The following is a 27,543-nucleotide window of genomic DNA, read 5'->3' on the forward strand; positions in this document are numbered from 1 at the left end:
ATTACGCTGCTCACGCGGCTACGACTCCAGATTCAGTTGATTTTTCATGTCCCAGGAATAATCAATTTAACACCCCTCGACCAATATTATTTTTATTTTATTTAAAAAAAAAAACTTGACTTAATCTTAACTATAGTCAATCGGTCTGTCGGCCAGCTCTCCATGATGCATACCGCATACCTTACGGGAAAATTTCTACAAAATGGACTTGGAATAAATTATCAATTTTGTAAATATTTCTTCTTTTTTTTTTTTTTTTTTAATTTGTGGAAGCTAATCTTGTCAAATACTCAACCATTTCAAGCTAATAAATAAAATTAAAATAAAAAATAATGGGGAGGAAAATTCATCCACCCAAAATATTTGTAACGCGACTATTATATGGAAACGAATGAATGAATGAATAATATGATTTAAAAAAATAAAACATCAATAATTGCAGATTGCTAGTTTCAGAAACAAGAACAAATTCAAATGTACAGAAACAATTCGTCTAGACAGAGCCTAAACAATCAACACTGTTTCAAAGAGAATTGATCACTAGACAAAAAATTTGAAGTAATTCTGTGATTCAAGTAATTTTGAAATCAATCTTGGGCGGAAACCATGTCTTCCGGACTCATCAAGAACAAGCGGGGCTTCTTTGTAGGCAGAGGAGACTCCACTTCTTGCTCCGCCGAAAGCTGGCTCCTCTTCCTCTCGGACCAGAAATCTGGAAAGGCTGGTAGGTTCAAGTCGAAGCCACGGTGGCTCTGGCTGAGGCTGGAGCCGCCACCTTCCGAGAAGGTCACGCCGCTGTTGGCGTTGGTATTGGTATTGGTATTGGTGTTGCTGTGGCTGTTGCCGCCGTCATAGTGGCAGCGCTTGTGGCCACCCAAGGCCTGGCCGGTGGGGAAGGTCTTGTGGCAGATGGAGCACTCGTGGGTCTTAACGCTCGTGCCGGCGGCGGAGGATGAGGAAGTTGATGGGTGGTTGTTGTTGGTGTCGACGTTGGCGGCTTCGGAGGCTGACTTGCGGTGGCTGGCCTTGTGGCCGCCGAGGGCTTGGTAGGAAGGGAAGGCTTTGTTGCATACGGTGCACTTGTAAGATAGATTCAAGGTCGGCGGCTCGGGCCGCGAGCGCTTTTGTTGTGTAATCTCACTGTTGGTGGGGTTGGTGCCGCCACGGGCAAGCATGATGAGGCAGAGAGCGAGGTACTCTTCCTCGGTTGGCGGGTTCTCGATGCGAGCGGGTCGTTTGGAGCGCTTCCTCTTGGTCCATGGTTCCACATATTGACGCTCAACGTCGTCTTCATAGTTGAAAGGAGTGGCTGTGGTGGGAGAATTCAGAGCTTCTAAGGCCATCTTTCTTTGTTGTTGAGAGATGGGTAGGTTTACTTAGAAAGGAAGCAAGGGAGCAGAGAAAGAAGGAAAGAAAGCAAGCAAAGAGAGAATAAAAAGTGGTTGTTTGTGTTGGAAAGAGTAAGCAAGCAAGAGATATGTGGTGTGAGAGTGTGTGGGAGAGATGGCTGTGGTATATATAAAGTAGGAATGGGAATGGATGCTAGAGAAGGTGGGGAAGGTGAGTTGGTGTAGCTGGAAGTGAAGTCGGTCAACTATAACTACAAGAAGAGGAAGGGAGTAGGAGTGATGGTGGGGTGGTGTGACTGAGCTCCGAGAGAGGACTTGTTCCAAGTCAAAACTATGGTACGCCTGCTGATCTTCTATTTACTCTGATATTTGTATTTATAAACAAATTAAGGTATGGGTAGACCGACTTTGGGTCTTGACTCTGGGGGGCGTGTTCATCACGCTTACAGTTGTTGGCCATGTCTACAATTGAGCACGAGATAAGTAAATTCGATTTTATTATATATATATATATATATATTAATTGGATATTCATTTAATATATAATTACAAATAATTAGATTTTAGATAAATAAATAAAAATTAGAATAACAAACATTTAGGTCACAATTAATTGGTGCCTAGAAATAGAATTGAACAGATAGTGAGAAATTTTTATTGATTTATTATAATCAGTATTATTATTTTGTGAGCTGTGATATAATGAGATATGAATTCAAAACTATATGAGGTAGAGGGGTTGATATCACAATATCTAAGGCATATTAATTAATTCGTTAATTACGTGATTTGGACACGCTTCTTTCCATAATGTAAAAGATTTACTACGATCTAGAGGATCTACTTGCAATTAAAGAGCTCTAACTATCTTTTTAATTAATTTCTCTCGATTAAAATTACATTAAAATGTTAATATTCCTGCTAAAACTATAGTTGACTAGGTTGAGCCCAAGTGATGAAGTAAAATAATCATCTCCATAAAATGCAAGTCTTTGTTTATTTGCAGCCACATGAAAATCATATATTAATATAGAAAGCACATATACAGGTATCATTCATGAACACATAGTTATAAGCGTTCACACCCTTTATACCTGTCACTACATATTTATTTGCAGCAACGTCTCAATTTGTTAATTTAGAGCAATAGCATTTTATATTTGGAGCAAATTTGAGGTATAAATTTTAAATAGATAAATTTTGTGTAAATTCTTTATAAAAATACGATTTTATTAATAAAAAATAATTTTTTATTTTTTATATAAAATCTTTCACAAAACTTATCTCTCTTTTATTTTTACCATCCAAATTATGTTTTTTTTTAATCTCACCACCAGCTTTCTCACGCGCCATTTTAGCGGTTTGGAAACAGAAATAACTACTACCGTTGTTGTCTAGTCCTTTATTATATTATATATTTTCATCTTTTGCTTCCATCTGGATCTTGAATTCGAGCTTAATTCTATTATGGTAGTTCCTACTTGGTGTGCTCTGTGGCAAGACAGCGCAACTTTGTAGGAAAAGAAACATCCTCTATTAGCCACGTGTTATTACTTGTATTATCCTCGTTCTTGTCTGCATTACCAAAAAAACTGTATCTCGATTCTCGAGTTCTGGGTTTCTTATAGAATAAAAAAAAAGAGCCAAGTTGTCTGTGTGCCGCTGGAAAGAGTGTACTGATATACAACCAAAGTGGCTTCTTCACCAAGCGTCGGACATTACCGCAAGCAACAGACACGTGGCACTTGACGTCTCTTTTTGGCTACTGTCACGACCTACGTGTTTGCCATGATCGAGAAGCAATTTTAAAAACGATCCACATCAGGCCGTCCGTTTTTTGTTGGGAGTTCATCTAATGCTTCCAAGTGGTTACAGCCGATGCTTCACTTTGCCACGTTATTACTACTACTCGGATTCACACCTGATTTTGAGTTCAGATAATTCAAAATTCAGAAGTCTACGAAGTTTGGTTTAGCTTTCCGGACAAAAAAGCATTCAGATGCCTTGAATATGCTTAGGAAATTCTTCATACTGTTTAATTCCTATGATCCGAATTTTCAACCATTTTGAAAATTTTCGAAGTATATTTTAAATGACTGTTTGTTTGAATGAACATATGAAAATATTACTGAAAATAATAAAATTTCATATCAGGATTAGTATTTGAGATAAATGAATGAGTTGAATGGATATGGATGATCGGCGTCCTGTATGAATATATAGTTTTGGCATTGGACAAATTCATAATTGTTCTAATTTTATGTACGACAAGGCATTCATCCTCCTCTCTTTCTGGAGGAACTACTCGAGCTATGTAATTTACATATATGGGTCCGGTAATAATGTTATATATCACATTATTATTTTATTTTTATCTTATTATGTAAGACATAACAAATTTATTATCATTTTATTAAAAGACAACAAATATCTAACAAATATTCAGGATGAAAATAGAATAATAGTATAGTGTATAGAATTTTTTTTTAGATATATATATAGAAAATTTTATAAACGATATTCTGACTTTTATTTTATTATATAAAATTTGACATATTTATTATTATAAATATATTATAAGTTATATAATAAAATGATAGTACGGTATATAATAAAAATTGGCTTTCGGCAAAAAAGAAAATGGAAAATCAGAATAGTTCGTGCACGTGACTCTTGCTGGCTGCTATCGATGCTCTCATCCAGTAGCTAGGCAATCGATTTTACAACAATAGGATCAGTACAAACAATAAATAAACGAAGGCGTACGTGGCTCTGTTATTTTAGTGTGGCGTCAAAGTTTGGCAGACAACGCAACAAACATTACCTTCCAAAGTAGTGTGGAGTTTTATCCTTAATTTTATTCCCTCCCGTAAAATTTAGTGCATAAATGGTACAGGTGAGGCTGCTGATCGATCAGTATTTTTTTGTTGTTTAAAAAGAAATGCAGAGTCATTTTTTTACTAACGTGGTTATATGTATTTAGCATTGAAATGGCAGTCAAGTTCCTGATCATTAATTCCTTTCAGTCCATGATTTTCTTTCCCAGGAAATGAAACGGAAACTTCAAGAAAATTTAATTCAGATTTCAGAGTCGTCTTCTGAGAGAGAGAGAGAGAGAGAGAGAGAGAGTACTCAGGCCTGCAAAGACTCTCAAGGAAAGCTCAACGTAAGGGGTGATGAAATCATGACTCATGATCACATAATAATCAGTTTCCATTAAGTTTATAAGAATAAAGTAATGCCCATTTTGCTTTTTCACCTAAAGGCCAAAATGAGAAGACTTTCCGACTGTTCACCCAAACAACAAGACCCAACTCATGATGGAGGAACAGTCAAACCTTCTGTCTTTTACATACATCCATCTTTGACACTATTGCTAATCTCTAACTAACACAAATCAAAGTTGTACTCAGCAACTTCCATTGACTTTTTCCTCTTGGGATAATCTAAAGTCTCGTTTTCTCGTTCTGGTCAAGGTTTTAATGTACGTATTGACTGTCGACCCAATATTTCAGCAAACTCGCTGGCTCAGCTTATTATGTGCAATAATAAATCCGTCATTTCAAATATGGGCCTCAGCTTAAGATGGGTTTTTTGCAACTTTTGGGCTGGGCCAGACAACTGAAGGCTTCGTTAATTTGACTGTATTAGGAGGCTCCATTAGGGCCCATAAATCCATTCGTTGTGGGCTTCGACTATGCGTCACAAAGCGGTACAGAAACACCCATCCAATCCACACGCCTCCTGCAGAGTGAAGCGGTGATTCTCTCTCTCTTTCTCTATGGCCACCTCGCTGCTATGCCCGCTCTCAGCTCCAACCTCGTCGTCCATCGCCGAGGACCCTCGAGCATTTGGGAAAGTGGGTACTTCTCTTGGGATTCAAAAGTCCACTTTCCTTCACGGCACCAAGCGCTTCTCTGCTTTAATCGTTCACCCAACTAGGAGAAGCTCGGCTCGAAGATGCTTTAGCTCCCCACTTGCCAAGTCCTTGGAACACATCCCCAAGCACTTCAGGGAAGAAAATCTCAAAGATGGATGTGAGTCTTTCCCTTTCCCTCTTTTTAAAATTTTCGAAGACACCATTTTTTCTAAAGGTGTTGCCCCTGCCAATTTCAATTCATTTTTTTGGGATTAATTACATTCTGCTCAGTCGAGTAAATTTTGTGTTTACTTATATTACTTATTTCTTGAGATGTAATTTTATTTTTCTTTCTGATGATTTCTAGTATGGGAAGAAAATATGCTCCGTTATATGTAGATAGAATAGTAGTCGCATAACCTAAAAATTTCATTTTTTATCATTAAATAAGTTGAAGCTGGAGTTTGGAGAGCTGATAATTGGAGTGCATTGTTTTATGAATAGTGGGGTGTGAGATATTTTTATTTACGTTTAGGTATTAGTTACAAACCACACAATTCGAGGAAATTTGTGCGTGGCCCTTATCTAAAATCACGGTGATTTTATGTTGCTTAATATGTGTCGCTCTCCCACTAACCATTGATCGATGGTGATGACTACGGTTTTGACTTCGAACTTATAATTTGGTACGTAGGAAGCCCTCTGGTGAAAATTTCAGCATATTGATGTTTATAGAGTGCTGTTGTCAGTATGAGTTTGAAAGGAGCTCCCCAGTTTATTTATTTCGTATTTCTGTCTGAAATGTCGGGTGGCTTTAAGAGAAGTTACATTATCACAACGGACCATTCAGGGAGTCAAAGTAACCCGGACCCTAGGGAAGTTAACTCTAAGTGGTGATAGGTCCTCTAATTTGTCAGAGGTATCAGCACCAGCTTCGGGCATGAACCGGTGTATACAAGATTTATTCAAAGGGATTGATTTCTACCTTGCTTTTACTTCCGAGGCTAGCTTTTGACTTATAGGGTGCTTGTTGGAGCAAGAATTTTTTTCCCTATGACCCTATGATAATTTCTGGGCCGAAGTACATGAATCTATGAGATGCTTTATATGCATCAATGAATGTAAGCAACTATGAATACCTCACCAAAGAGTGCTCTAAATGGCTCTTGAGATTCATTCAACAGCTTGGAATCACTAGCTGTAGGAGTAGGGATAGTTACTGATATGTTTAAATTAAACTAGGACTCTAGGTGAGGCATAGAGTGGTAGAACAGAGCTCTCAAAAGTATGCTAACAAAGACCTAGTTATGTATATGATCATATTGGTAAAACTTTTTTTTTTTTCCCCATTTCTTGCATGTTCTGGCTTGTTTGTATCATGTTGAATCCGTGTATTCATTGTTGCTACTCTTGCAACTAGATTGCAAGGGATTGGTTATTGAAGCAAAGAGGATACACTTACTGAAAAGCTGCTTTATGTTTAATGCTACGTTTGGGTAGTGAGATACTTGAGAAGTGTTGAGAATGTTTGTGAATAGTTATGAGTAGAAATTGAAGTGGGTTTGTGGGTCTCATTGAGAGTATTTTGAGTTGTTTGGATATATGAAGTATGTTGAGTTGTTGACTTTTAGATAGATAATTGAAAAATGTGTGGGTCCCATCAATGATTGATTCTTTTTTAATGATGATTTTATTTATATATAATAATGATAAATATTATAGTGATTTTATTTCTTATTTATATATAATAGTGATAAATATTATAGTGATTTTATTTTTTATTTATATATAATAGTGACAAATATTATAGTGATTTTTGGAGAGACTTTGGGATGAAGATGGTTCATTGCGTTTGGCATGTGGAGTATTTCCATCGGTACGAGAATATTTGGAAAGTGTTGAGATATGTTGGCTACCCAAACGTAGCCACTTCTCATCCAAAATCATAGCAAAATTGAGTTGCTACTTATCCTCATGTCCATTTTTTAATTGATAGTGATGGACAATTACAAGAATGCACCCCAATATCTCTACGGCCTTACTGCTTCACAAATGGACATGTTCATGACGGAAGATAATCCCGTCCGACGACAGTCGGAAAGAGTTACAGAGGTTCTTCTCCCTTCTTGCACTCCTTGGTATCATCTGATAGGCTGATTAAGTTATGCTAAAAAGAATTCATTATATATTATGCTTGTTGGAAGTCACTTCTCTATAGAACCAAAATGTTATGAAAACAAATTCAATTGGGTCCTTATCTTGTTGACAACTATTGGCAGGAAAGCATCTCTTCTGCCAAGAACTATTTGGACCATGGAGGGATGTGGAGTCTATCAGGCATGGGTGAACAGGGTCCTTCAAAATACAGTATGAGCGTAAGCATGTATCGTGGAGGAGCCAGAGGATATGGAAGACCTAGAACTGCTCCTCCTGATTTGCCTTCTTTGCTTTTAGATGCTCGAATATGCTATCTGGGCATGCCTGTAAGCCACCATATTCTATCTCATGACAATGACATGTGCTTCTCATTTTATCTAAATCGTCTTGATATTTTCTTGTCTGCATTATGCAGATTGTGCCAGCAGTAACTGAGCTCCTTGTTGCTCAATTTATGTGGTTGGATTATGATAACCCTTCAAAGCCTATATATTTATACATAAATTCATCTGGGACACAGGTTAGCATTGGAATGTGTTATTTTCAATTATATATTCCTCCATATCCAAATTCTGATTGGTGAAATAATATTTACAGTGTCCAAAACTCTGAATTACTTTTCTGATTGAAACGCGTACATCTTTCATTTTGTTTCTGTTATGCTATTTAGAATGAGAAGATGGAGACTGTTGGATCAGAAACCGAGGCATATGCAATAGCTGACATGATGGCTGTAAGTATAATATCAACCCTATCTGGTATTTTTTGCATCTATAATGATTGTAAAATAAATGACACTGATTCACAAAACAGACCCATTGACATGGGGCAATTTTCTTTATATTTCATTTTATGTTTAGTTGTTTAACCTATTTTTTTCAACCTGTGCATGCATGTCTTTCACTATCTGCTTGAAGTACGTCAAATCAGACGTCTATACTGTAAATTGTGGCATGGCATATGGTCAAGCAGCAATGCTTCTCTCGCTAGGAGCAAAGGGTTTTCGTGCTGTACAGCCAAATTCCTCCAGTATGATTTACATATCTCTAAAGTTCAAAAGTAGGATGCTGTATACGTGTCCCTTTACTGCATTAATGGTCAATAGACACAGAATAAGGAAATCAGACTTCAGATTTAACATCCCTACAGAAGGAGTCACTTATTTAGTTCTTCCACATTCATTCTCTAAAACATATCCAATTATCATTTTTCCACTTTTATCCAGACTCACATCCGTAGTGTTTGAGGCTTTCCCCATCTTCTTTCCCACTAGAGGGATGTCTACTATTTTTCCATTTTTTTTAACTACAGTTTATTTCACTTTACCTTGCAGCCTGCTGATTCACTCATGTACTTGAAACAGTTAGACCTTATATTTGGTATATGTGCCTTCAACATATACCTTTGAGTTCAATATATGTCGTTTGATTGTGCCATGGCTTTTTTTTTCCCTAATTGCAGCGAAGTTATATCTGCCAAAAGTAAACAGATCAAGCGGGGCTGCCATAGATATGTGGATTAAGGTACTTGCACTCTCTCTCTGTTCGTGTGTGTGTGTGAGAGAGAGCTTCTTTGACAAGTTTCTGTCAGGCCAAAGAGCTGGATGCAAACACTGAGTACTACATTGAGCTATTAGCAAAAGGAATTGGGAAACCCAAGGAAGAAATTGCTAGAGACATCCAGCGACCAAAATATTTTCGAGCACAGGAAGCCATTGATTATGGCATTGCAGACAAGATAATCGACTCAAGGGATATTGCATTTGAGAAGAGGGTAATGTTTCCATTGTTCTTTGTTTCTGCTTGCTTATGAAAACACTAATGCCTCCATGCTGGTTCTAATTATATAATTTTTCCGATCAGAATTATGATGAGATGCTTTCTCAATCAAGAGCTACGAGAAGATCAGCAGGAGTTGGTCCGCAAGCTGCTCCCTCTGGATTTAGGTAAAATAAAGAGCAGTAGCAAAACATAGCATAAAGGTAGAAAGGAAAGGTTGATGCTGGTAATCATCAAAAGCCTTGGGAGGAGCTGCCTTCAGTTGAGCCTCTAGCCATGATGCAAGAATGGTAAAACGGACCTTTTTGTGACCTCAGGAGTCTGGGCAATTCTTCGTTACTTTCTTTATTTTTATTTTTTGAAATGTTGCATACGTGGTACCTTTTGACACAGAATGTGTGATGTTTAATCACTTACCCAACCAAAAGACATTAAGGCATTAAGCCTTGTTTGATTACGCAATTCATATAAATAAGATGAGATGTTTTTTTGAAAGTTGAATAAAATATTGTTATAATATAAATTTTTAATATTATTTTTATTTTAAGATTCGATAAAGTTAAATTATTTATTATATTTTGTGTAGGAGTTTGAAAAAGTTGTAATAATTATATAAGATGAGATGAGATTGTTTGATTTTGTGCAACCAAACCAGCCAAGAATAAATTTTGGCTTCTTATTTTGTATACAATTCTTCTACATGCAGTCGGGTTATGCAGTCGGTGCGCAATCGGGATGCCACGTCAGACTAAAAAAAAGAAATGGAGAAGAAGCCTACCAGAAACCGAAAGCTGATTGAAGAAACAGAGCTAGGTTACATTCGTCTTCCCGCTCGTGCTGCATTTGGGTCTTGCGTATGATGGTTCGTCGGCTACATGTGTAATGGTCGAAAGAAGATTTGAAGAAAAAACAAAGCTTGGGTCTGTCTGGGTCTTCTTGTTCCCGCTTGTACGGGGTTTGTTTCTTTCAATTTTTTCAGTCATCAATTTCATGTGTAATGGTTGCCCAGTCGTCGTCTTTCTTCTCATATGATTTGGGAGTTGCTACCCACATTGCTTCTGAGTCTTCGTGTTTCACTGTGGGTCTCCATTTTCGTGGGTCTTCTCCTTCTCTGCAGGTCTCCATTTTCGTGAGTCTTCTCTATTTTCGTGGGTCTTCTCCCCGGGTCTTCTCTGTCTCCGTGGGTCTTTTCCGCGGGTCTCCATTTTCATGGGTCTTCTCCGTGGGTTTCCCAGAGCAACTTCGTGGGAGGGAAGGTCTCGAAAAATAAAAGAAGGAGGGCTTCGTGGTGAGGCAGAGTATCAAATGGAGATGCAGAACAACAAATGGAGAGGCAGAGCAGCTTCGTGGGAGGGAAGACCTCGGATGCCCTTTGCAGAGGAGAAATCCAAGGGAGGGGGAGAGTTTGTGGAGACGAATGGAGGACTTCGTAGGAGGGAGGGGGAGGAAAGGTGGAGACGAAGAGGAATGGTTCGTGGGTCTTCGTGGGTATTGGTCTTGATACGAAGCGTACCGTTTTGCAGAAGATGCAAAACGGTGCACTTCATTTTCCACATAAGCAGCTGCTCCCCCGCGCTTACACAGCCCGACTGCATATAGAGTTTTTCTTTTGTATATAGGTGAACTTATATTTGGTTACTTTTGTACTTTTTAAGTTTTATTCACAAGCCTTGCACGCGGCTTAAGCGCTCTCTCTCGCTCTCTGTCCGAGTTCTTATTCCTCAGTGCAAAACAAAATAGAACAGAACACATTTGGCAGACGATCATTACTATAAGAACAAACAACAGCGGTTTGTGGGTCGAGTCGGTCCTTGTCCCCTCATTTTGGACCCTAATGTAGGCTCTCTCTTCCCTTCGTTTGGCATTAGGCCTTTTACTCTTGCACAACTAAAGTCACAACGCTTCGATTTGGGCCTTCTCGATGATTGGGCTTTTATTGCCCGAATTTTGCAACCCAATGAAGAATGAGGGAACAAATTATCCAATACTTGTATCAAAATTTCATTCTAACACACCATTGACACTAATATAGAATTTATTATTTTCATCATTTTATTTAAACACACATTGATATATAAATAGAATGACAAAAATAATAAATCACATCTTGGTGTAGTGTGAGAATAATAAGTAGTATTTATCAAATTTTACAGATCGAAATGCTAACATTTAATTATTTTAAAATGTAATGTTAAATATAATCATGGATTGTTTAAGTACTATGCACTCATTTTGAAAAAAGTAAAATCTATTATTAAAAAATTAATTTTTTTATGTAAGTCTCATATTTATTCATTTTTTCAAAATGAATGCATAACGCTTGCACACTTTAGAGCATTGACATTGGATTAGCCAAATATATTTTCATCTTCAAATTTAGTAAATATCATTCATATTTGCTCCACATTGAATTAGCTAAATTGTTTTCATCCAAACTATAAGTAACAGTAAATCCATTCTTCTTTTCAAATATGAAAAGAACTATAGCAAGTCTAAAAGTACTTTTTGAGATTTTTATATTATAAATATGAGATTTTTATTCATATGAGATTTTATCATCTATATACATATGAGATTATTATATTATAGATTGTTAGATTGTGAAAATAAAAATGAATATGATTTGTTGGAGGTTATTAAAAATTATGAAAATAAAATAAAAATTAATTAAAAAATAAAAATAATAATATGTTATTATTATTGAGAGTGTGATGACTAATCCAATGTAGACTTCAAGTTTTGAATGATTAGTTAAAAGTGAAAAAGCTACGTATTAGTCAAAATTTGAAGAATAAGATAATCAATCCAATGCTAATGCTCTTACGACTACAAATATCATTTCTCTATTTTAAATGTTCTATTTATTTGATAATGTCTCAGAATATGCTAAATTATATTAAATATTTTTATCAAATAAAATTAGTTATTCCTATGCATCACGTAGATTTATAAGTTTAATAGAACTCAAAACATCCAACATAATTGGCGTGGAATTTCATAGCATTTTAACACATCAAACTCGTGAACCATTAGCTGTCTATTGTCAATGTTACAAAGGTAGGATTAAATAAGGGCGGCCTAATCCTTTTCGTTTCTTAGAAATCGTCAAGGATACGAAGATAAAAGAAAAATTCATCAACCTTTGCTTAGCTATAGGAAGAGCTGAAGCATCACATCCCAACATAAAAGAATAAAAAAAGATGTCCCAATTATTATGGGAACAACGAGATTATACATTTTCAGTTATGCAGGAGGATTGGGGTAGACTTTTGGCTTCGGCTTCACCTCTATTTCATTTACGCTGCGAACATAGATAGCATCTGGTTCGTGCCTGCAAAATGAAAAGACAACACATTAGAGCCAGGGTGTCTGAGTGTGTGAGAGAGAGAGAACTGATCTTACGGTTTATCTCCCTCTTCATATGTATAACTTGATGCCACTGCCAAAAGGCGGCCATCTCTACTAAACGAAAGTGCTGCAATGCTTGTCGGATATTTTGAATACTGGAAAAGATCAAACAGCAGTTCAAATGAATTCAAGCTTCCAACAATTTTAAACAATATGCCAGCATCACATAATCAAACTTATACCTGATACAGCCTCTTCTTGTTGTTCCCATCCCACACATTCACGTAGCCATCACAGCCCCCAGTTGCAAACGTACCATAGCTGCAGATTGAATGTGGAAGAATAGACTAGTAACTACTTGAATTGTATGAAAAGAAGCTACTATCGTTAATCTCAGGCCATGGACTTCACAGTCAGTCAACCTCAGTTCAAAGAGAATTATCCAACTCCCTTTGCAGATTTGCTTTTGATTTGTGGAAGAATGGACTAGTAACTACGTGAATTATGCGTTCCATCAACTAAAAGATTCGGTAATTCAATACACAAAGAATATAAAAAACTTACACAGGGTGGAATGCGATGGCATTTACTGGGTAGACAATGTCCCTTCCAGCCTCCGATTTTCTATGACACTTAAATGCATACCTGGATAAAGCTTACCATCTTCAGTAAGCAAAACGAAGTGCAGCAGAATAAAACATAATGGCATGATTGTATTCTCATACAACAGTAACATTAAAAAGGCCAGCCATTTCCTACCCAGTTGTTAAGACAGACGATGGCACACAACATGACCATGCTAATTCATTAAACCAGAATGTATGACATGCAATCTACTATACATCCCAGCAATTGTTTAAAACTAACAGAAGCACACTTCACAAAGATGTAACACACTGTTACTTGCAAATAGAGAAGACCAGAGGCAGACCAATTAGGAAGGCTTCCTTCATTTTTTTGTATCACTTGAGTATATGTAGGTACATTCAGTTGTGAAATCAAGAGTACACAAAAAGCAACATCATAATTGATAATGCATCAGTAGGAAGTGCCCAAAGCAGAAATAGGCAGCAAATTTTACAGAAACACAAAGGAAGCAGGAAAAACTGCAGAAAGTTACAAAAACAGGGAACATCATTCAATTAATTTATGCTTCTTAATGGTCCATCCAAAGATCAGTACATACTTTTTGGCTTGACTAGCCTCTGAGAGATCGAAAAATTCCATCGCAACTCTTCCTTCAACAGAACTCAGAGCATATCCTTCATAAAATAGTCAAGTCACAATTAAATCTTAGCGAATAGAGAGGAAACGTATATCATATGAACAAAATAAGGGGCCAAAGACAGGCTTCTAGCTAGTGAATTGTCCTCTTTGCCTCTCTATTTTCCCACTAGGTTATTCTATCTATAACAGACAGAGGAGATTTATTACAACCTTCCAGATAGATATACCAAAACTTGCTCGGCAAATATACTTGTTGAAATCAATTAAATGAATTCATACACTACAGCACGCAAAATAGCAACTGCCAATGTAGCTGCAAATTCGTGAACCTGAAACTGCCTTAAAATGGAGAGGGAGGAAGAAAGGAAGGAGTGGGGTGTTTAACCATGAAGAATGCAATTTAACTAGTGGTTTTGACAATTTTAGGACACTGACAGCAAGAAGGAAAAAATCGTTGCTTAATAAGGTCAGAAAATTACCTGTTCCATTCGGATAACAGCGCACACATCTAGTTTGGTATTTCAATGAAGATTCCCTTCGCTGTTCAGGTTGTGACATGTTTCTTAAGTCATAGACATTCACATGTCTTCCTGCAGTTGCTACAACCAATCGATTTCCAACAAGAGAAAGTGAGTAAACACGCTCAGGTTGTGGGTATGTCCCAACAAGAGTGCGATCCTGCCCGCTTGCACCTCTAGGATCCCAACACTTGAGGGTTTTGTCCCAACTACCCGTGATTAATTGCCCTGAGATATTCAACAGATGAGAGAAAATATTACATGGATTGTCGAATAAACATGAATTGGCAAATAAATGACACAAAAAACGGTTCTATGTGAAATGCCATAAAATATTACTTGAGTGATAGTGACTATAGCATCACCATTCTAAGGATGAAAGGGGCGTCAAGACCCTTTGGTTGTAATGACATGGGATCATACTTAAAAAACTGGATAAATGGGCTTTGTTATTGCTATTGTTATTATTACTTAGCACCTTTCAAGCTTTTATATCGTGTGATTTTAGATTTGTCAACTTTTTTACATGTTCTGCTATTATCTGAACCACTGCACCTTGTTGATATTACAGGAAGAAAATAGTTGCAGGAAGCAGTATCCACCAGATGAAAGTGCCATGCACAAACAGGGGAATATAAATCCGTTAGAGCGAGCTGTAAATACAATTGTTTTATTGTTTTACTCATTCCTTTGTATCTATAAATAGCAGTAGGTACTCGTACGTGAGTATGTGTAAGAATTGGACAATAATAATTTCTTTCCAATAACAACATTCTGTTACGTGGTCTTCTACCCTGCACCCATATTGCTCCGCTGCGTCATCCCTTTTGGCTCTGCATCTGTACCGTTCTTAATACACTTTGGTTTGCATGCAAACAAATCATCACAGAAAAACCAACAAGAAGAAATTTCAATAAGCAAAGGAGAATGCAAGTACCGCACAAACAAACCTGCTGCATAAGAGTACTCAACACAGCGCACGGGTGCATCATGCCTTCCCAAAATATCCTCCTTGTTAGAGCTAAAGAGAAGCCTGAAACATTGATGCCACAGCGAAAAATATAAAATCTCCAAAATAATAATCAAGATTGGAAACTGGGCCACAAAATTTTGATAGAAGCAATGATCTAAAAAATATTTAGATCTCGATTCTTCGATGCAATGACTCAGCTAAATTGAGGAGGATAAGCAAGTCATAGATTAATCTTATAAATTTGATACAGATTGAAACTCTAACCCACAAAGACGAGTTTATTGAACCAAGCTCAGCCAATCAAACTCTAAATGCTTTCCTATGACATGACACCTACAGCTTCGCAGATTTCATTTTCTTTTCCGTTCCCTCATTTATTCGGACAGACATAAAATTAGGGCAGAAAACAGCAATTGCGACCCGATTACTTGTATTTAGCTCAGTTGAGTGAATGTTTTCATGTTTCGAGTTCCGTACAACATATGAACTCGTGCTCAACAACTTCGGTCTTCATTTTCCGTTCCCGCACTTTCTCAGCAACCGAACAGGAAAAACAGGGCGAAGAAAAAGTACTGACCGCCTCACAGTATGGTCGGCGCTGGCGCTGAATCCTGAGGAATCATCGTGGAAGCAACAGTCGAGGACGGGACCGCCGTGCAAGAACTCGCCTCGCAGAGCATTGGCGCTCGCATCGTACAATCGGACGCTCTGGCCAATTAGAATAGAGATTGTAGCTAACTTTAGAATATTGTGAGCTAGGAAGAGGATTAGAGAGAAGAGATGGAGGAAGAAAAAGAAGAGCAAGGCGGCCGGGTGGCGGTGGGGGGGAGGTGAGGGCGTACCTTGTCCCATGAAGACACGAGCAGGTGATCGCTATGGTTGGAGAAGCGGAGGTTGGATATGCCGTCGGAGGGCGGGTTCGAGAGCTCGCGGCCAGGTGCCGGCGGTGCGACAGATGTCATCCCGTGATTGGCTCGCCTGCTCCAAGAGTACAAAGAGGTAGTGAGGGTGAGCGTAGGGTTCTTGGAGAGACCTGAGAGAGAGGGAAATTAGAGTTTGAAAAGTAAAAAAAGATAGATTTTGGGGGGTTTGATTTCAGATAGAAATTAGAAATTGCTTGTGAAAGAGTGTGTGGGCGGATGGTATGGTGGGGAATTTAAATTTAAAGCAGGGACATGATTCATGAGACATAATAGAGAGTGGCGGTGACGTTCTGACTTTTGGGCCTTGGGCGTAGTTGTAATCCACGAGACCCGAAGAAGTATCCCCTTTTTTTATTTTATTTTTTTCATAATTTTTTAAATCATCATAAATATTTTTAAAAAAATAAAAAATTTATTACATCATTAAAAAATAATTCCTTCATCACTAAGTTAAAAAAAAAAAAACCATTCGAGACACAAATTTGGAAACCAAAGTATTTCTCATTGTTTTAATTTAACTATACGAGATGAAGATTGATTATGCAAGTCCATACAATTATTTCTTAAAAAAATCTTAAATTATAATAATATTATTTTTAAAATAATATTTTACTTTTTTTTTATCTTTATTTATCAATGAGGCTGCAGGTAGTCCCCACTTAGAATTACAAATAGAATTTATTTTATTTTATTGTTGTTTTACTATTCAATTTTTTTTTCCTTGATGTTATTTGAATATAAGTTAAAAAATTCTGAATATAATCTTCTTGCATAATTTTGCCTATCGAGATCATGTTTTAAAATTATTAATCCGGATTTAAAGAGTAAGAGCATTCTCACTAATTTGACCAAATTCATCTTTTAAATTTAGTTAATATCACACTTTTTTATATTTGTTTATCTCATTTAAATTTAACTCTCATATTGGATTATCTATTCACTCTTTATATAATAATAAAATATTATTAATTTAATAATTTTTTATTTAATTTATTTTTATCACATTTTGTATCTCTACCAATTAAATGTTAATAATTATATTCTAATTAAATTAATATTAAAAAAATCATATTTTTAAAAGTCATTTAATGCTAATAACAAAAAAATTTGATTAAATTCATTTAAAATTCTATCTAAATTTTTTAATTACAAACCAAATAGTATTTTTGTTTGGAGTGAGAAACTAATATTTTAATATTTGTTTGGAGTGATAAATTAGTATTTTAATATTTGGTGAATCAATTATGATTCTCCATATTTGGTCAACCACTATAACAAAAGTTTAAATTATTTTAGATTTGTGTAATTCAATGTGAGATGTTTTTGACATCAATTATGTAAATTTTAGCCAATCTCTTCATTTGACAAAATTAATGAAGATGCTCTGAAAGAAGAGTAATGTTACATACAGTCGTGAAATGTGCAAACGTCATGCAGTCGTTTTGAAAAATAGTAAGGTCCACTATTAAAAAATTAATTTTTTTTCATGTGGGTCTCATATTTATTTACTTTTTTTAAAGTGACTACACGGTATTTGCACACTCACGACTGCAAGTATCATTTATCTTATAACAATCAATAAAGAGTACCCTACCCAATAGTACTATTATTCTACAGTCAAGTTAAATAAACGCAACTTAATGGGTTTGAATTAAAATAATCATATTATTATATCAAACATAAATGAATTATACGTGTATTATTTCCCATAAATGAAATGGAAATACATGAGGTTTGGAGCTACCCATTTTGACATGATGTAGGTAAAATTAAAGAGGATTCAATTAGATGCTTGCTTTTAAGCGATGTAGAATGTTTGCCGATTAGGTTTGTAATTTGTCAATTTACATTACCACGTTCAATTCTCTTTGTTCGTTTTTTTTGTTTTGGGTAGGCAAGTTTCATTGATGAAAAAGAAGCTGTTATGTTACAGAGTTATGATACTAATTAGATAAATAATTATATAAATAAAGAGTAGTCATTTTCACTATAAAAGTTCAGGAGACACTGTGGGATTGAAATGAGATGAATGCTTCCAAATTTGAGTTTGGATGCTATCCATTGTACCAAGTTATACACATATCGATTTTGAGATCAATAAATTTTTTTTACCTTCCAGTATTCAAAACTTGTTCGTTTGATTATTAAACCTCCTATTTCTTGCTATTAATTATCAAGTCAGTTCTCTCGTGAGTTAAATTTTTACTAAGTTAAGATGAAATAGAATGAAACACCATAAGAATTGTGGATTTGGATAAACCGTTCAAATGAAATGAAATGAAATATTTTGTTAAAAGTTGAGTAAAATATTGTTAGAATATAATTTTTTAGTATAATTTTTATTTTAAAATTTAAAAAAATTGAATTGTTTATTATATTTTTATATAAAAATTTAAAAAAATTATAATAATAAAATAAGATGAAAAAAGATGAAATAAAATATTTTGTACATCCAAACTCACCCCATCATTGTGCTTATTGCTTAATGAAGTGGGTACTGGGTAGGTATCTTCAACTGTATTTTCGGTTCAAATAGTAGAACGCCGAATCGGCCCGGAGATTAGGTTAGCCCAAGACTCAAGTCTCAGCCCGGTCCTTCCACCACCAAATTTATAGACCTCTCTTTGCTCTGTGCCAAAATAATATTTATTTATTTACACTCATTTTTTCAGGGAAAAAAATTCAATTAATTGATTGAACGGATCTCCACGGGGAGCACTGCAAATCTAGACAACACCAACAACGATTTCATTTTCAGTGCAGGCTCGCTCTCTCTCTCTGGTCGCCCTTTCTCTCGCTCAACTTTTCCTTAGATTCTTTCCTTCTATCGTTTGCTCCGTCTTAAACCCTAATAGTCTCCAACCAATCCACGCTAAATTTATACCTGATTGATCCGCTTGGCTTCGAGACTCTGCACCGGTCAATGCAATGGTGGTCTGCAAATGCCGAAAGGTGACTGCTACAATTCCTCATTTCATCTTTCTTTGTTTCTGATGGTTTTTGTGCTGGTTCATTAGTTGGGGTTTGGATCGAACCGGTTTCGTTATTCGAAATTCAAGGTGATCCTTGCTCAGCTATACGGATCGTTGTTTCCAATTCTCATTGGTGGGACAGTGGGAGCGGACCTGGAGCTTGTCTTTAGTCGGTTCTTATATATTGATTGAAATTGTAAGATAATATATGTTGTCTAATGTATTTGGTGGGGGGTTTTTTGGTGTTTCAGGCTACTAAATTGTATTGTTTCGTGCACAAAGTCCCTGTTTGTGGAGAATGCATCTGTTTTCCGGAGCACCAAATTTGCGTGGTAAATTTATTGCTATTATTGTAGAAGTTTTTGTTATTTCGAACTTTATTTAATTGACACTTGTCTCGTTATAATCCCACTTTCAGCTGGATGTGTTGCTCACAGTCATGTCGGACTCTCTTTAGTTGGTTTCTTTATCCTATCAGTAATAAAAGTCCTATATTTGTGGTGGTATCATGCGATTGGATTTCATTTATAATTGGATAAAAGCTTGGCTGGGATAATAGAAAAAGAGCTTCTAAAGGGTTTGAAAGTGGAAGTGGGCCATGCGATTGGATTGCATGCATGTGATGGAACTACATACTTCGACATTAATTGACCAAGAGATTACTAATTCTCGATTACATTTTCTTTTCACGGATCTAATATTATCAATGTGCCATTTCTATATGATGTTATATGTCATTCGCAGTACAGAACTGACTTTGTAGCACTCCCACGCACTTTTTGAAAGACTTCATAGTGGCCTTTATGTTGTTTGCATACTTCTCCAGAAGAGAATCATTTTATTCCTCTGAATGAGCTTTTGCCAGACAAAACATTCTACATTTCCAAAACATTATTGTCCAATTGCAGTGATTCTGAATTAACATTAGTTACTTTGACCACTGAGTTTAGTTTTCGTGATGTTACTTCTTTTTCACTTTGGATCTAGTTTGTGCTATGTGCATGCTAAAACTTTATAGAAGAGATGATAATTCGATTCCATCATAATCTACATTTGTTCCTATTCACTTTTAGAGATCAGCGTGCAAGATGTATGCATATCATGCATTAAGAATGCATCTGTGAATTTGTATATTGTTTTTTTCATGAAAATTTCTGATTGAAAGCATCATAAGGTTGTCCGATGCCTATGCTGTATTAATCTTGCTGTCTTTGCTAGGTCCGGACGTACTCAGAATGGGTAATAGATGGAGAATATAATTGGCCTCCTAAATGCTCCCAGTGTCAAGCTGAGCTTGAAGAGGGGACTGGTTCTCGAACTACTCGATTGGGTTGCTTGCGTATGTGATTTTGCTGATATAGTTACTGCCTCTGACATGCAACTTATCTCTGTTATTAGAACATCTGCTGGAAATCTTACTGTAAAATATAATTTACAATTTTTTCGCTTCAGATGTTCTACACACAAATTGCTTGGTTTCACATGTAAAGAGTTTTCCTTCACATACGGCACCGGCTGGATATGTGTGTCCTGCATGTTCCACTTCAGTAAGATACTTCTAGAAGTTATCTGTAGATTTCTCTTAGAATGTTCAATTTATTTATTTCCTGCTTTTAACGTCTTAAAGCATATGTTTATGAAAACTTAAAATGGCTGGAGTTTGTCTTTCAATTACTGCCAAAAAAATGAATAAAAAATCATGGCTAGAAATGCTCTGTACTTGGTAAAGTAAACTTTACCATCTAGTTCTGGTTTTTACATTATCTATTTAGTTCATAACACCTTTCTGTGATCATGGCTACAACTGCTATATACTTGGTAGCATAAACTTTGTGATCTAGTTCTAGCATTTATATGAGCTATTTAGTTCATAATGCCTTTCTGTGATTGTGGCTTTGGTTTGAGCTTTGTTAAGGCATTGTCTATTGCTTGGCATGGTTCATTATTCAATGATTTTTTCTTGCAGATATGGCCTCCCAAGAGTGTGAAAGATTCAGGATCTCGTCTTCATTCATTGCTGAAGGAAGCTATTATGCAGGTTAGGTCAATGCTTGGTTCTTGCATGTTTGCAAAGAGAAGTAATCAAGTGATGGTCTTACAAACTGTTTAACAGTGCTTTGCTTAGTTAATTTTTATTACGTTAAGTGCAAAATTTCCTTGGAAAGTATAATCCTTGTATGCTCATCCCTAGAGTTAATGGTAGCCGTTGGTCTTATCTTCTGCAGTTGCGGTCTCATTCCATTTTTCTTTTCACCCTGAATTGATAGGGATCATTATCCTTGATGTGGGTTGTCCATATTTCTTTTCACCCTGAATTGATAGGGATCATTATCCTTGATGTGGGTTGTGATAACTGAGTGATGATTTTTCTATTCTACACCTTCTCTTCATTTTGATTTTGGTAATTTTATAGACAATGAAGAATGAATACTGTAGTCTTTTTCTCTACTTACTCTCTGATTCAAACGATTTATGTAACTTGGCAATGTACCAGAGCCAGAGGAGTGTTTTTTCTCTTTCATTCTTCATTTCATCATCCTTTTCTTGTTGGTCCCAGGCTTGGTATTTTGATCTAGGGCTGCTAAATGAGAAATAATATTTGCAATCATAGAGTGCGCAAACGCCGCACACTCATTTTGAAAAAATGAGTAAATATAGGGTCCACAATTAAAAAATTAATTTTTTAATGGTGAACTCCACTCTTTTTCAAAAGGAGTGTGTGACGCTTGCACAACATATGATTATATCTAGCATTACTCCTGCTAAATTAGACCTAGCATATATGCAGAGTGAGGCATTATCCAACATCATTTTACAATAAGAGTTGATATTAGCTTCAGGAAACAATTGAGTGTTCAATTTATTGGGGTGTAACTCTTTCGCTTATTAGTGAATGTTTGAGGAGTTTTCTGCAGACAGGGTGAACATTGAATCTGAAGAAAAAGTAGTTGTACAACTCACAAAATCAGTTTGTTATTATTTCTTCTGTCTTTGCAATTGCTTTAAAGATGCATATACTTGTGAACTATTATGTAGTCGATTTTGACATAGGCACCGACATGGTACAGTATTGCTTTCTCATTCATTTGGAAAATAAAGCTCTCAGTTTTGTCCGCTGTTATGCAGACTGGTCTGGAGAAGAATTTGTTTGGAAATCATCCAGTTTCATTGGCAGCGACAGAATCCCGTGGTCCTCCTCCTGCATTTGCCTCAGATCCTCTAATTGCAGTATCTTCTACTGGAGGCAGGGAGAACAATGCAAGTTCATTGCCCTTGGTAGCACAAGATGGAATAAGTGTTGCTGAAGGATACTTGGCTGCAACTGGAGCAGGATCTTCCAAACTTCCAGTGAAAGATGTTTTGGAGATAAATGTTCCTGGTACAGCTGGGGATTTTGTCAAGAACTCAAGCCCTGTAGGTGTACGAGGATTTCACCATCAACTTTTCCATCTTGAGTAGTGATTCTGGGCTCTGCTTGGTTCAAGTTGTTTTTGCTTTTAGAATTTCAAAATGCAACTTTTTTAGATTTTTAGTTGTAGAAGCAAAAGCATATTTGATAACTCTAGAAAATATCACGAGTAAGGCCCTGTTTGGATAGTGAAACCGTTTCATCTCATCTCATTTTATCATTACAACTTTCTCAAATTCCCACACAAAATATAATAAACAATTCAACTTTTTCAAATCCCAAAACAATAATAAGATTAAAAAAATAATATTCTAACAATATTTTATTCAACTTTCATCTAAAATATCATCTCATTTCACTATCCAAATTGCATCTAATTGTCTCAAAGATCATATGTAAATGTTCAAGACTGTCTAATGCAACTGATGTTTAGCTAAAATGAGAAGCTGAGAAATACTTTACAGGTGCCAACCAAAGGCAGCCCTTGTGAGTTTGTTCTCTGTCTCAATTTGAAATTTAGTGTGGATGCTGGATATGCAGGTGTATACATGTGCTGATGTTTGTGTATAATATTTTATTTCATGCATACTTGCCTGAAGAGAAAAAACTTATATAATTTTGTTTTAAATGCATTCCAGCCCGGTGCTACAACACGAAAGGGTGCCTTACTTGTTGATCGACAAAACTCTGAAATGTCATATTATGCAGATGATGAAGATGGCAATCAAAAGAAGTACAATAGAAGGGGTAAGTAGATAGTTTTCTTTATAATTCAAGTTTTCATCATGACATTGTTCATAAAAATGCCGCAAACAAAGCCATCCAACTCTAGGTCTGATCATAGTTGCTTCATTATCTTCCTTTGGGGTTCTCATTTGTAGGTCCATTTCGACACAAGTTTCTTAGAGCTTTGCTTCCTTTCTGGTCAAGTACATTGCCAACTTTACCAGTGACGGCACCTGCACGAAAAGATACATCGAATGCCAATGATATCTCTGAAGGTCGTGTGCGGCATCAAAGATCATCAAGGATGGATCCAAGAAAAGTCCTGCTCATTATTGCAATCATGTAAGGGGCTTTTTTTTTTTTTTTTTCCCTCAAAAATTTTGAAGAATAAAGATAACATGGCGGAAAGGGGGATGAAGATTGGGGTGGGGGCGGGCGCGTTGCTGACCAGCATGATTTGGCAATGTTTGGTAGTTCAAAATAAATTGCTAGTTCTTATAAATCAATACAAGAATTCTCCTGGAATAGATCTCAATTCCAGGGATGGAATATAACATGTAAAACAATCACTATTTTCACTCTCATCCATTTTTTTTTTAATCTCGTGCAGGGCATGCATGGCAACAATGGGTATTTTGTATTACAGACTAGTGCAACGGGGTCTTGATACGGAGCTGCCTGACAATGAGCAGCAGTGAATACCAGTAAGGTTGTGATGCATTTGAGGTGAATCTGCTTGTAGGGAGATCAGCTGGTTACTGGTGACTTCTGTTGCTTTGAGTTTCTGTTCTGGTCCTCTCTCGGAACATGTGGCAAAAAATTCAAGTGGAGTGTAGGCAATATTGTTTGGGTGATTATGATTATAAGTTCCATGTCTTTGCTGTCTTTTTCTCTTCTTTTTTCACCTTCGCCCCCTTTTTCTAGGCCTGTTTTGGAATTCAGTTGGAAGTTAAAAGGAAATATTTTCTTCAAACTGTGTTGTTTTGTAATTATCTAATTGGTTAATAAACATGTAATACGAAGGTTGAACCGGTTTGTAAGCGGTTTAGTACAGTACTGGTTTTTATATTTTGAAAATCGAATCGGACCGATATATATTTATAATTTTTTATATTATATAATTTTTATAGTATATTATATACTAAATTGTTAATTAATATAAGATGAAATAGTAATTTTATTATTTAAATCTATTAATCTTATAATATAAAATTAATATAACATGTGATATAACATAAAATTAATCTTATAATTTTTAATATAACATATAAATTTAAATTTTATAATATAAAATTAATATAACATAAAATTTTAATTTTAAATATAAATGTTATTATTAAGTTTAATATAAACTCACTTTTAATATATATATATATATATATTAATGATTAATACATTTTTGACATAATAAATTATAATATATATTATTTTTGTAAACACATTTGTACACATTTGATCATATATACTCGTAAAAAGTCTAAAATTTATATAGACTATAGTTAAATTCAAAACTATATTAATGTGTTAATTAGTATAAGAGCAATGCTAGGTACAATCTCTATTTGGAGACTACAATATAATTCTAGATAATTTTATTTTTAAAATTTTTTAAAATTATAAAATTATCCCTCTTAAAATGATGTTTTTTCTCATTTAATAAAAAATTTACACATATAGTCTCCAAGTGAGGATTGCAAATAGAATTTCTCTTAGTATAAAGTAATGTATTTGTACTATAATATAAATAGACCAATAATTTAGTATATGTAAATATTATATTATTAATAACATAAAAAATCATTAAAACCAGACCACAGCGAAACCAGAAAAATTGAAAGTTCCAATTTTTATAGTGAATTGATACAGTATTGATTTTTAAAATTTTAAAATCAGTATATACTAATTCAGTTTTTAAAAAATGCACAAAATCGAATCGAACTACATCCCTTAGCATAAAAAACTTTAACAAGCCTGGGGAGTATAGTATATACAGCATGCCGAGCTGGGCCCGAGACCGGTACAATCTCGTATTGATTTCCTTCTAGGTATTTAAAATCAATGCCTTTCATCTTTCGTTTTTAATTTTTTGAAAAGAAAAAAAAATGTCCTTTGTTTCTGATGTTGCACTGTTCTTCGACAGCATGTTATAAATAATATGATTGAACGGATTGGATTCCAGCGACCATTTGACGATAAAAATTGTGTAAACTACAAGCTTAAGTAAAAAATGGCTGGTCCAAGAAAGTACGCAGATTCGAATCCAATATGTTGATCACCAGGCCGTTTGTTTTTACAGATGAGATTAAAAGTTAAATAAAAATATTATTAAAATATTTTTTAATATTATTTATTTTATTTTATATAAAAATTTTAAAAAATTATAATAATTAAATAAGATAAAAAAATATGAGTTAAGATGAATTACGAAAACAAACGAAACGAAATCATATCATTGTATTATTATTTTCCCCCTTCCCAGAGGAACTAAAGAGCTGCAATGGAAATGGGTCAAGGAAAAATGGTGCTTTTCCTGGAGTTTGCTGGGGAAAAAGGAAAAATAGGCCGGCCCAATCTATCAAAACTCAAGTTGTATACATTTCGTCTGGGATCAGCTCTCCTCCAGATTTGGTTGAGTTTGTTTTAGAATTTGAAAAAATTAAATTATTTATTTTATTTTATATAAAAATTTAAAAAATTTATAATAATTAGATAAGATAAATTAAGAAGAGTTGTAAAAACAAATGAGACCTTAAATTTATTTACCTTCTTCTCTAGATTTCTCGGTTGAAGAAAATTATTAGATAATATCAAGATATTGACATGTGATAGTTTCATCTTATGATTAGAGGACATATTGTTAAAATATAGTATTTACATAACTGATTTTAATGGCATAATATCCTCTCATAAAGTGAGAATACCACATTATTCACACTCAAAATTAATTAATAATTTTCTAGAACAAACCGAAACCAGTTATTACATGTAAAAGACTAAATTAGAGTAAATTGGAGAGAAATATTGAGAATTCAAAAGGAGACCCCATTCGGGGGAAATAAAAAATAAAAATAGCACTACAGGGTGTAAAAGTAAAACCGAAAGAATAATATCTAATATATGGTCAACATAATTGAAGTTATAATGAGTTGACATCCAAAAGTCAGACTAAAAACAAATAAAACTTGTTACAACTAGCTTTTCAAAACCAACCTCACCGAGCTCACACGTGTCACACGAAAAATGGTCAAAACATAATGAATAATAAATAAAAGATAAATTCTATTTACAATCTTCACTTAAATTGTATGTGCAGGTCATTTATTAAATGAAAAAAAATATTATTTTATGAAGAATATTTTTATAATTTTAAAAATTTTTAAAAATAAAAAAATATATCAATACATTTAAATATTATTTTTTTAATTATTAAATAAAAAAAATTAAAATTTTTTTAAACGATCAAATTAAGCAATCAAATAAAGTGGGCAACTAACTTTTTCCTTTTTATAATGCTCCTATATTGACTAAGATGGCCTATAAAATAAACAATTATAATATATATTATTTTAGTTTTACTTTTCAAACTTTGAATATAGTTTATAACATTTCAAAGTCAATGAAACGGGGTCAAAAGAACCTACTTAAATTAAAACACCTAGCTACTACAAAAACGATAATCCATATATATAATTCTTGTCCTGTCGAGTATTACCTTAATCCTTATTAAATTCAATAATGACACGTGGTCCCAGAAGGCATATGAACCATCCATGATTTGCAATTTAATTAAAGGAATTCGAATTGAAATCATTAAAAAAAAAAGTTGAAACTAATATTCTAATCATTACTGTGTACATTCGAAAGTCAAGCCCGAATACATTAAAAAAAAAAAAGTCAAACCCAAATACGTAAAAAGAAAAAAAAAGAAAGAAAAGGCAATATTACTACAAGCTGGAAATAACATACATGATAAATTAAAAAATAACGATTAGTAAAGTAGATTAATATACAATATTAATTATTGATGAGCATTAGATATATTAATACATGAAATTATACAAATAAAACAATAATAAGTGCGTTGTTAGGATGACTTCATCATGTATCTATTAATACTCTCACTTAATAATTAAAAGGATATATATAATATTCTTCCAATAATTAATAAATATAAATGCAAGCTGATTTAGACCTTAAAGGCCGTAAACAATAGTACTCCAAACTAGCTAGTTAGGGTTGCATTTAATCATGAGTCTGAAATTGATTTTAATTAAATGTTGATGAAGAGGTTTGGCAGTTCTTCT

General features: G+C 34.8%; 4 protein-coding genes across 6 annotated transcripts; 2 read left to right on the forward strand and 2 right to left on the reverse strand.

Annotated features, from left to right (window-relative positions):
• Positions 1-323: 323 nt before the first annotated feature.
• On the reverse strand, positions 324-1,690 carry LOC109008851 (zinc finger protein ZAT10-like). Its single transcript, XM_018989086.2, has one exon. It carries the CDS (start codon positions 1,341-1,343, stop codon positions 588-590), a length of 756 nt encoding a protein of 251 aa, XP_018844631.1. The 5' UTR covers positions 1,344-1,690; the 3' UTR covers positions 324-587.
• A 3,387-nt stretch (positions 1,691-5,077) lies between these two features.
• On the forward strand, positions 5,078-9,638 carry LOC109008849 (ATP-dependent Clp protease proteolytic subunit-related protein 1, chloroplastic-like). The gene is made up of 9 exons (XM_018989085.2): positions 5,078-5,386; positions 7,205-7,320; positions 7,488-7,691; positions 7,781-7,885; positions 8,036-8,098; positions 8,283-8,394; positions 8,827-8,888; positions 8,956-9,138; positions 9,228-9,638. The coding sequence occupies exons 1-9, from the start codon at positions 5,131-5,133 to the stop codon at positions 9,312-9,314; spliced, it is 1,188 nt and encodes a 395-aa protein (XP_018844630.1). The 5' UTR covers positions 5,078-5,130; the 3' UTR covers positions 9,315-9,638.
• Positions 9,639-12,115: 2,477 nt separating this feature from the next.
• Positions 12,116-16,360, reverse strand: LOC108979744 (mitotic checkpoint protein BUB3.2). The gene is made up of 9 exons (XM_018950486.2): positions 16,052-16,360; positions 15,787-15,917; positions 15,187-15,269; positions 14,198-14,464; positions 13,678-13,753; positions 13,056-13,136; positions 12,734-12,812; positions 12,546-12,646; positions 12,116-12,474 (listed from the first exon to the last, which is right to left on the reverse strand). Exons 1-9 carry the CDS (start codon positions 16,169-16,171, stop codon positions 12,387-12,389), a joined length of 1,026 nt encoding a protein of 341 aa, XP_018806031.1. The 5' UTR covers positions 16,172-16,360; the 3' UTR covers positions 12,116-12,386.
• Positions 16,361-18,773: 2,413 nt separating this feature from the next.
• Positions 18,774-24,274, forward strand: LOC108979742 (zinc finger protein-like 1 homolog). Of its 3 annotated transcripts, none has more exons than XM_018950483.2 (9): positions 18,774-19,084; positions 19,356-19,436; positions 20,323-20,443; positions 20,557-20,651; positions 21,071-21,142; positions 22,231-22,524; positions 23,152-23,260; positions 23,395-23,581; positions 23,850-24,274. In XM_018950483.2, exons 1-9 carry the CDS (start codon positions 19,061-19,063, stop codon positions 23,935-23,937), a joined length of 1,071 nt encoding a protein of 356 aa, XP_018806028.1. In that variant the 5' UTR covers positions 18,774-19,060; the 3' UTR covers positions 23,938-24,274. The 3 variants fall into 3 exon arrangements, with proteins under 3 accessions (XP_018806028.1, XP_018806029.1, XP_035540726.1); XM_018950484.2 differs by having other exon boundaries at positions 18,788-19,084; positions 22,231-22,518; XM_035684833.1 differs by lacking the exon at positions 23,850-24,274 and having other exon boundaries at positions 18,788-19,084; positions 22,231-22,559; positions 23,395-23,478.
• Positions 24,275-27,543: the final 3,269 nt, after the last annotated feature.

Source organism: Juglans regia, chromosome 13, assembly GCF_001411555.2.
Source record: "Juglans regia cultivar Chandler chromosome 13, Walnut 2.0, whole genome shotgun sequence".
Classification (NCBI taxonomy): domain Eukaryota; kingdom Viridiplantae; phylum Streptophyta; class Magnoliopsida; order Fagales; family Juglandaceae; genus Juglans; species Juglans regia.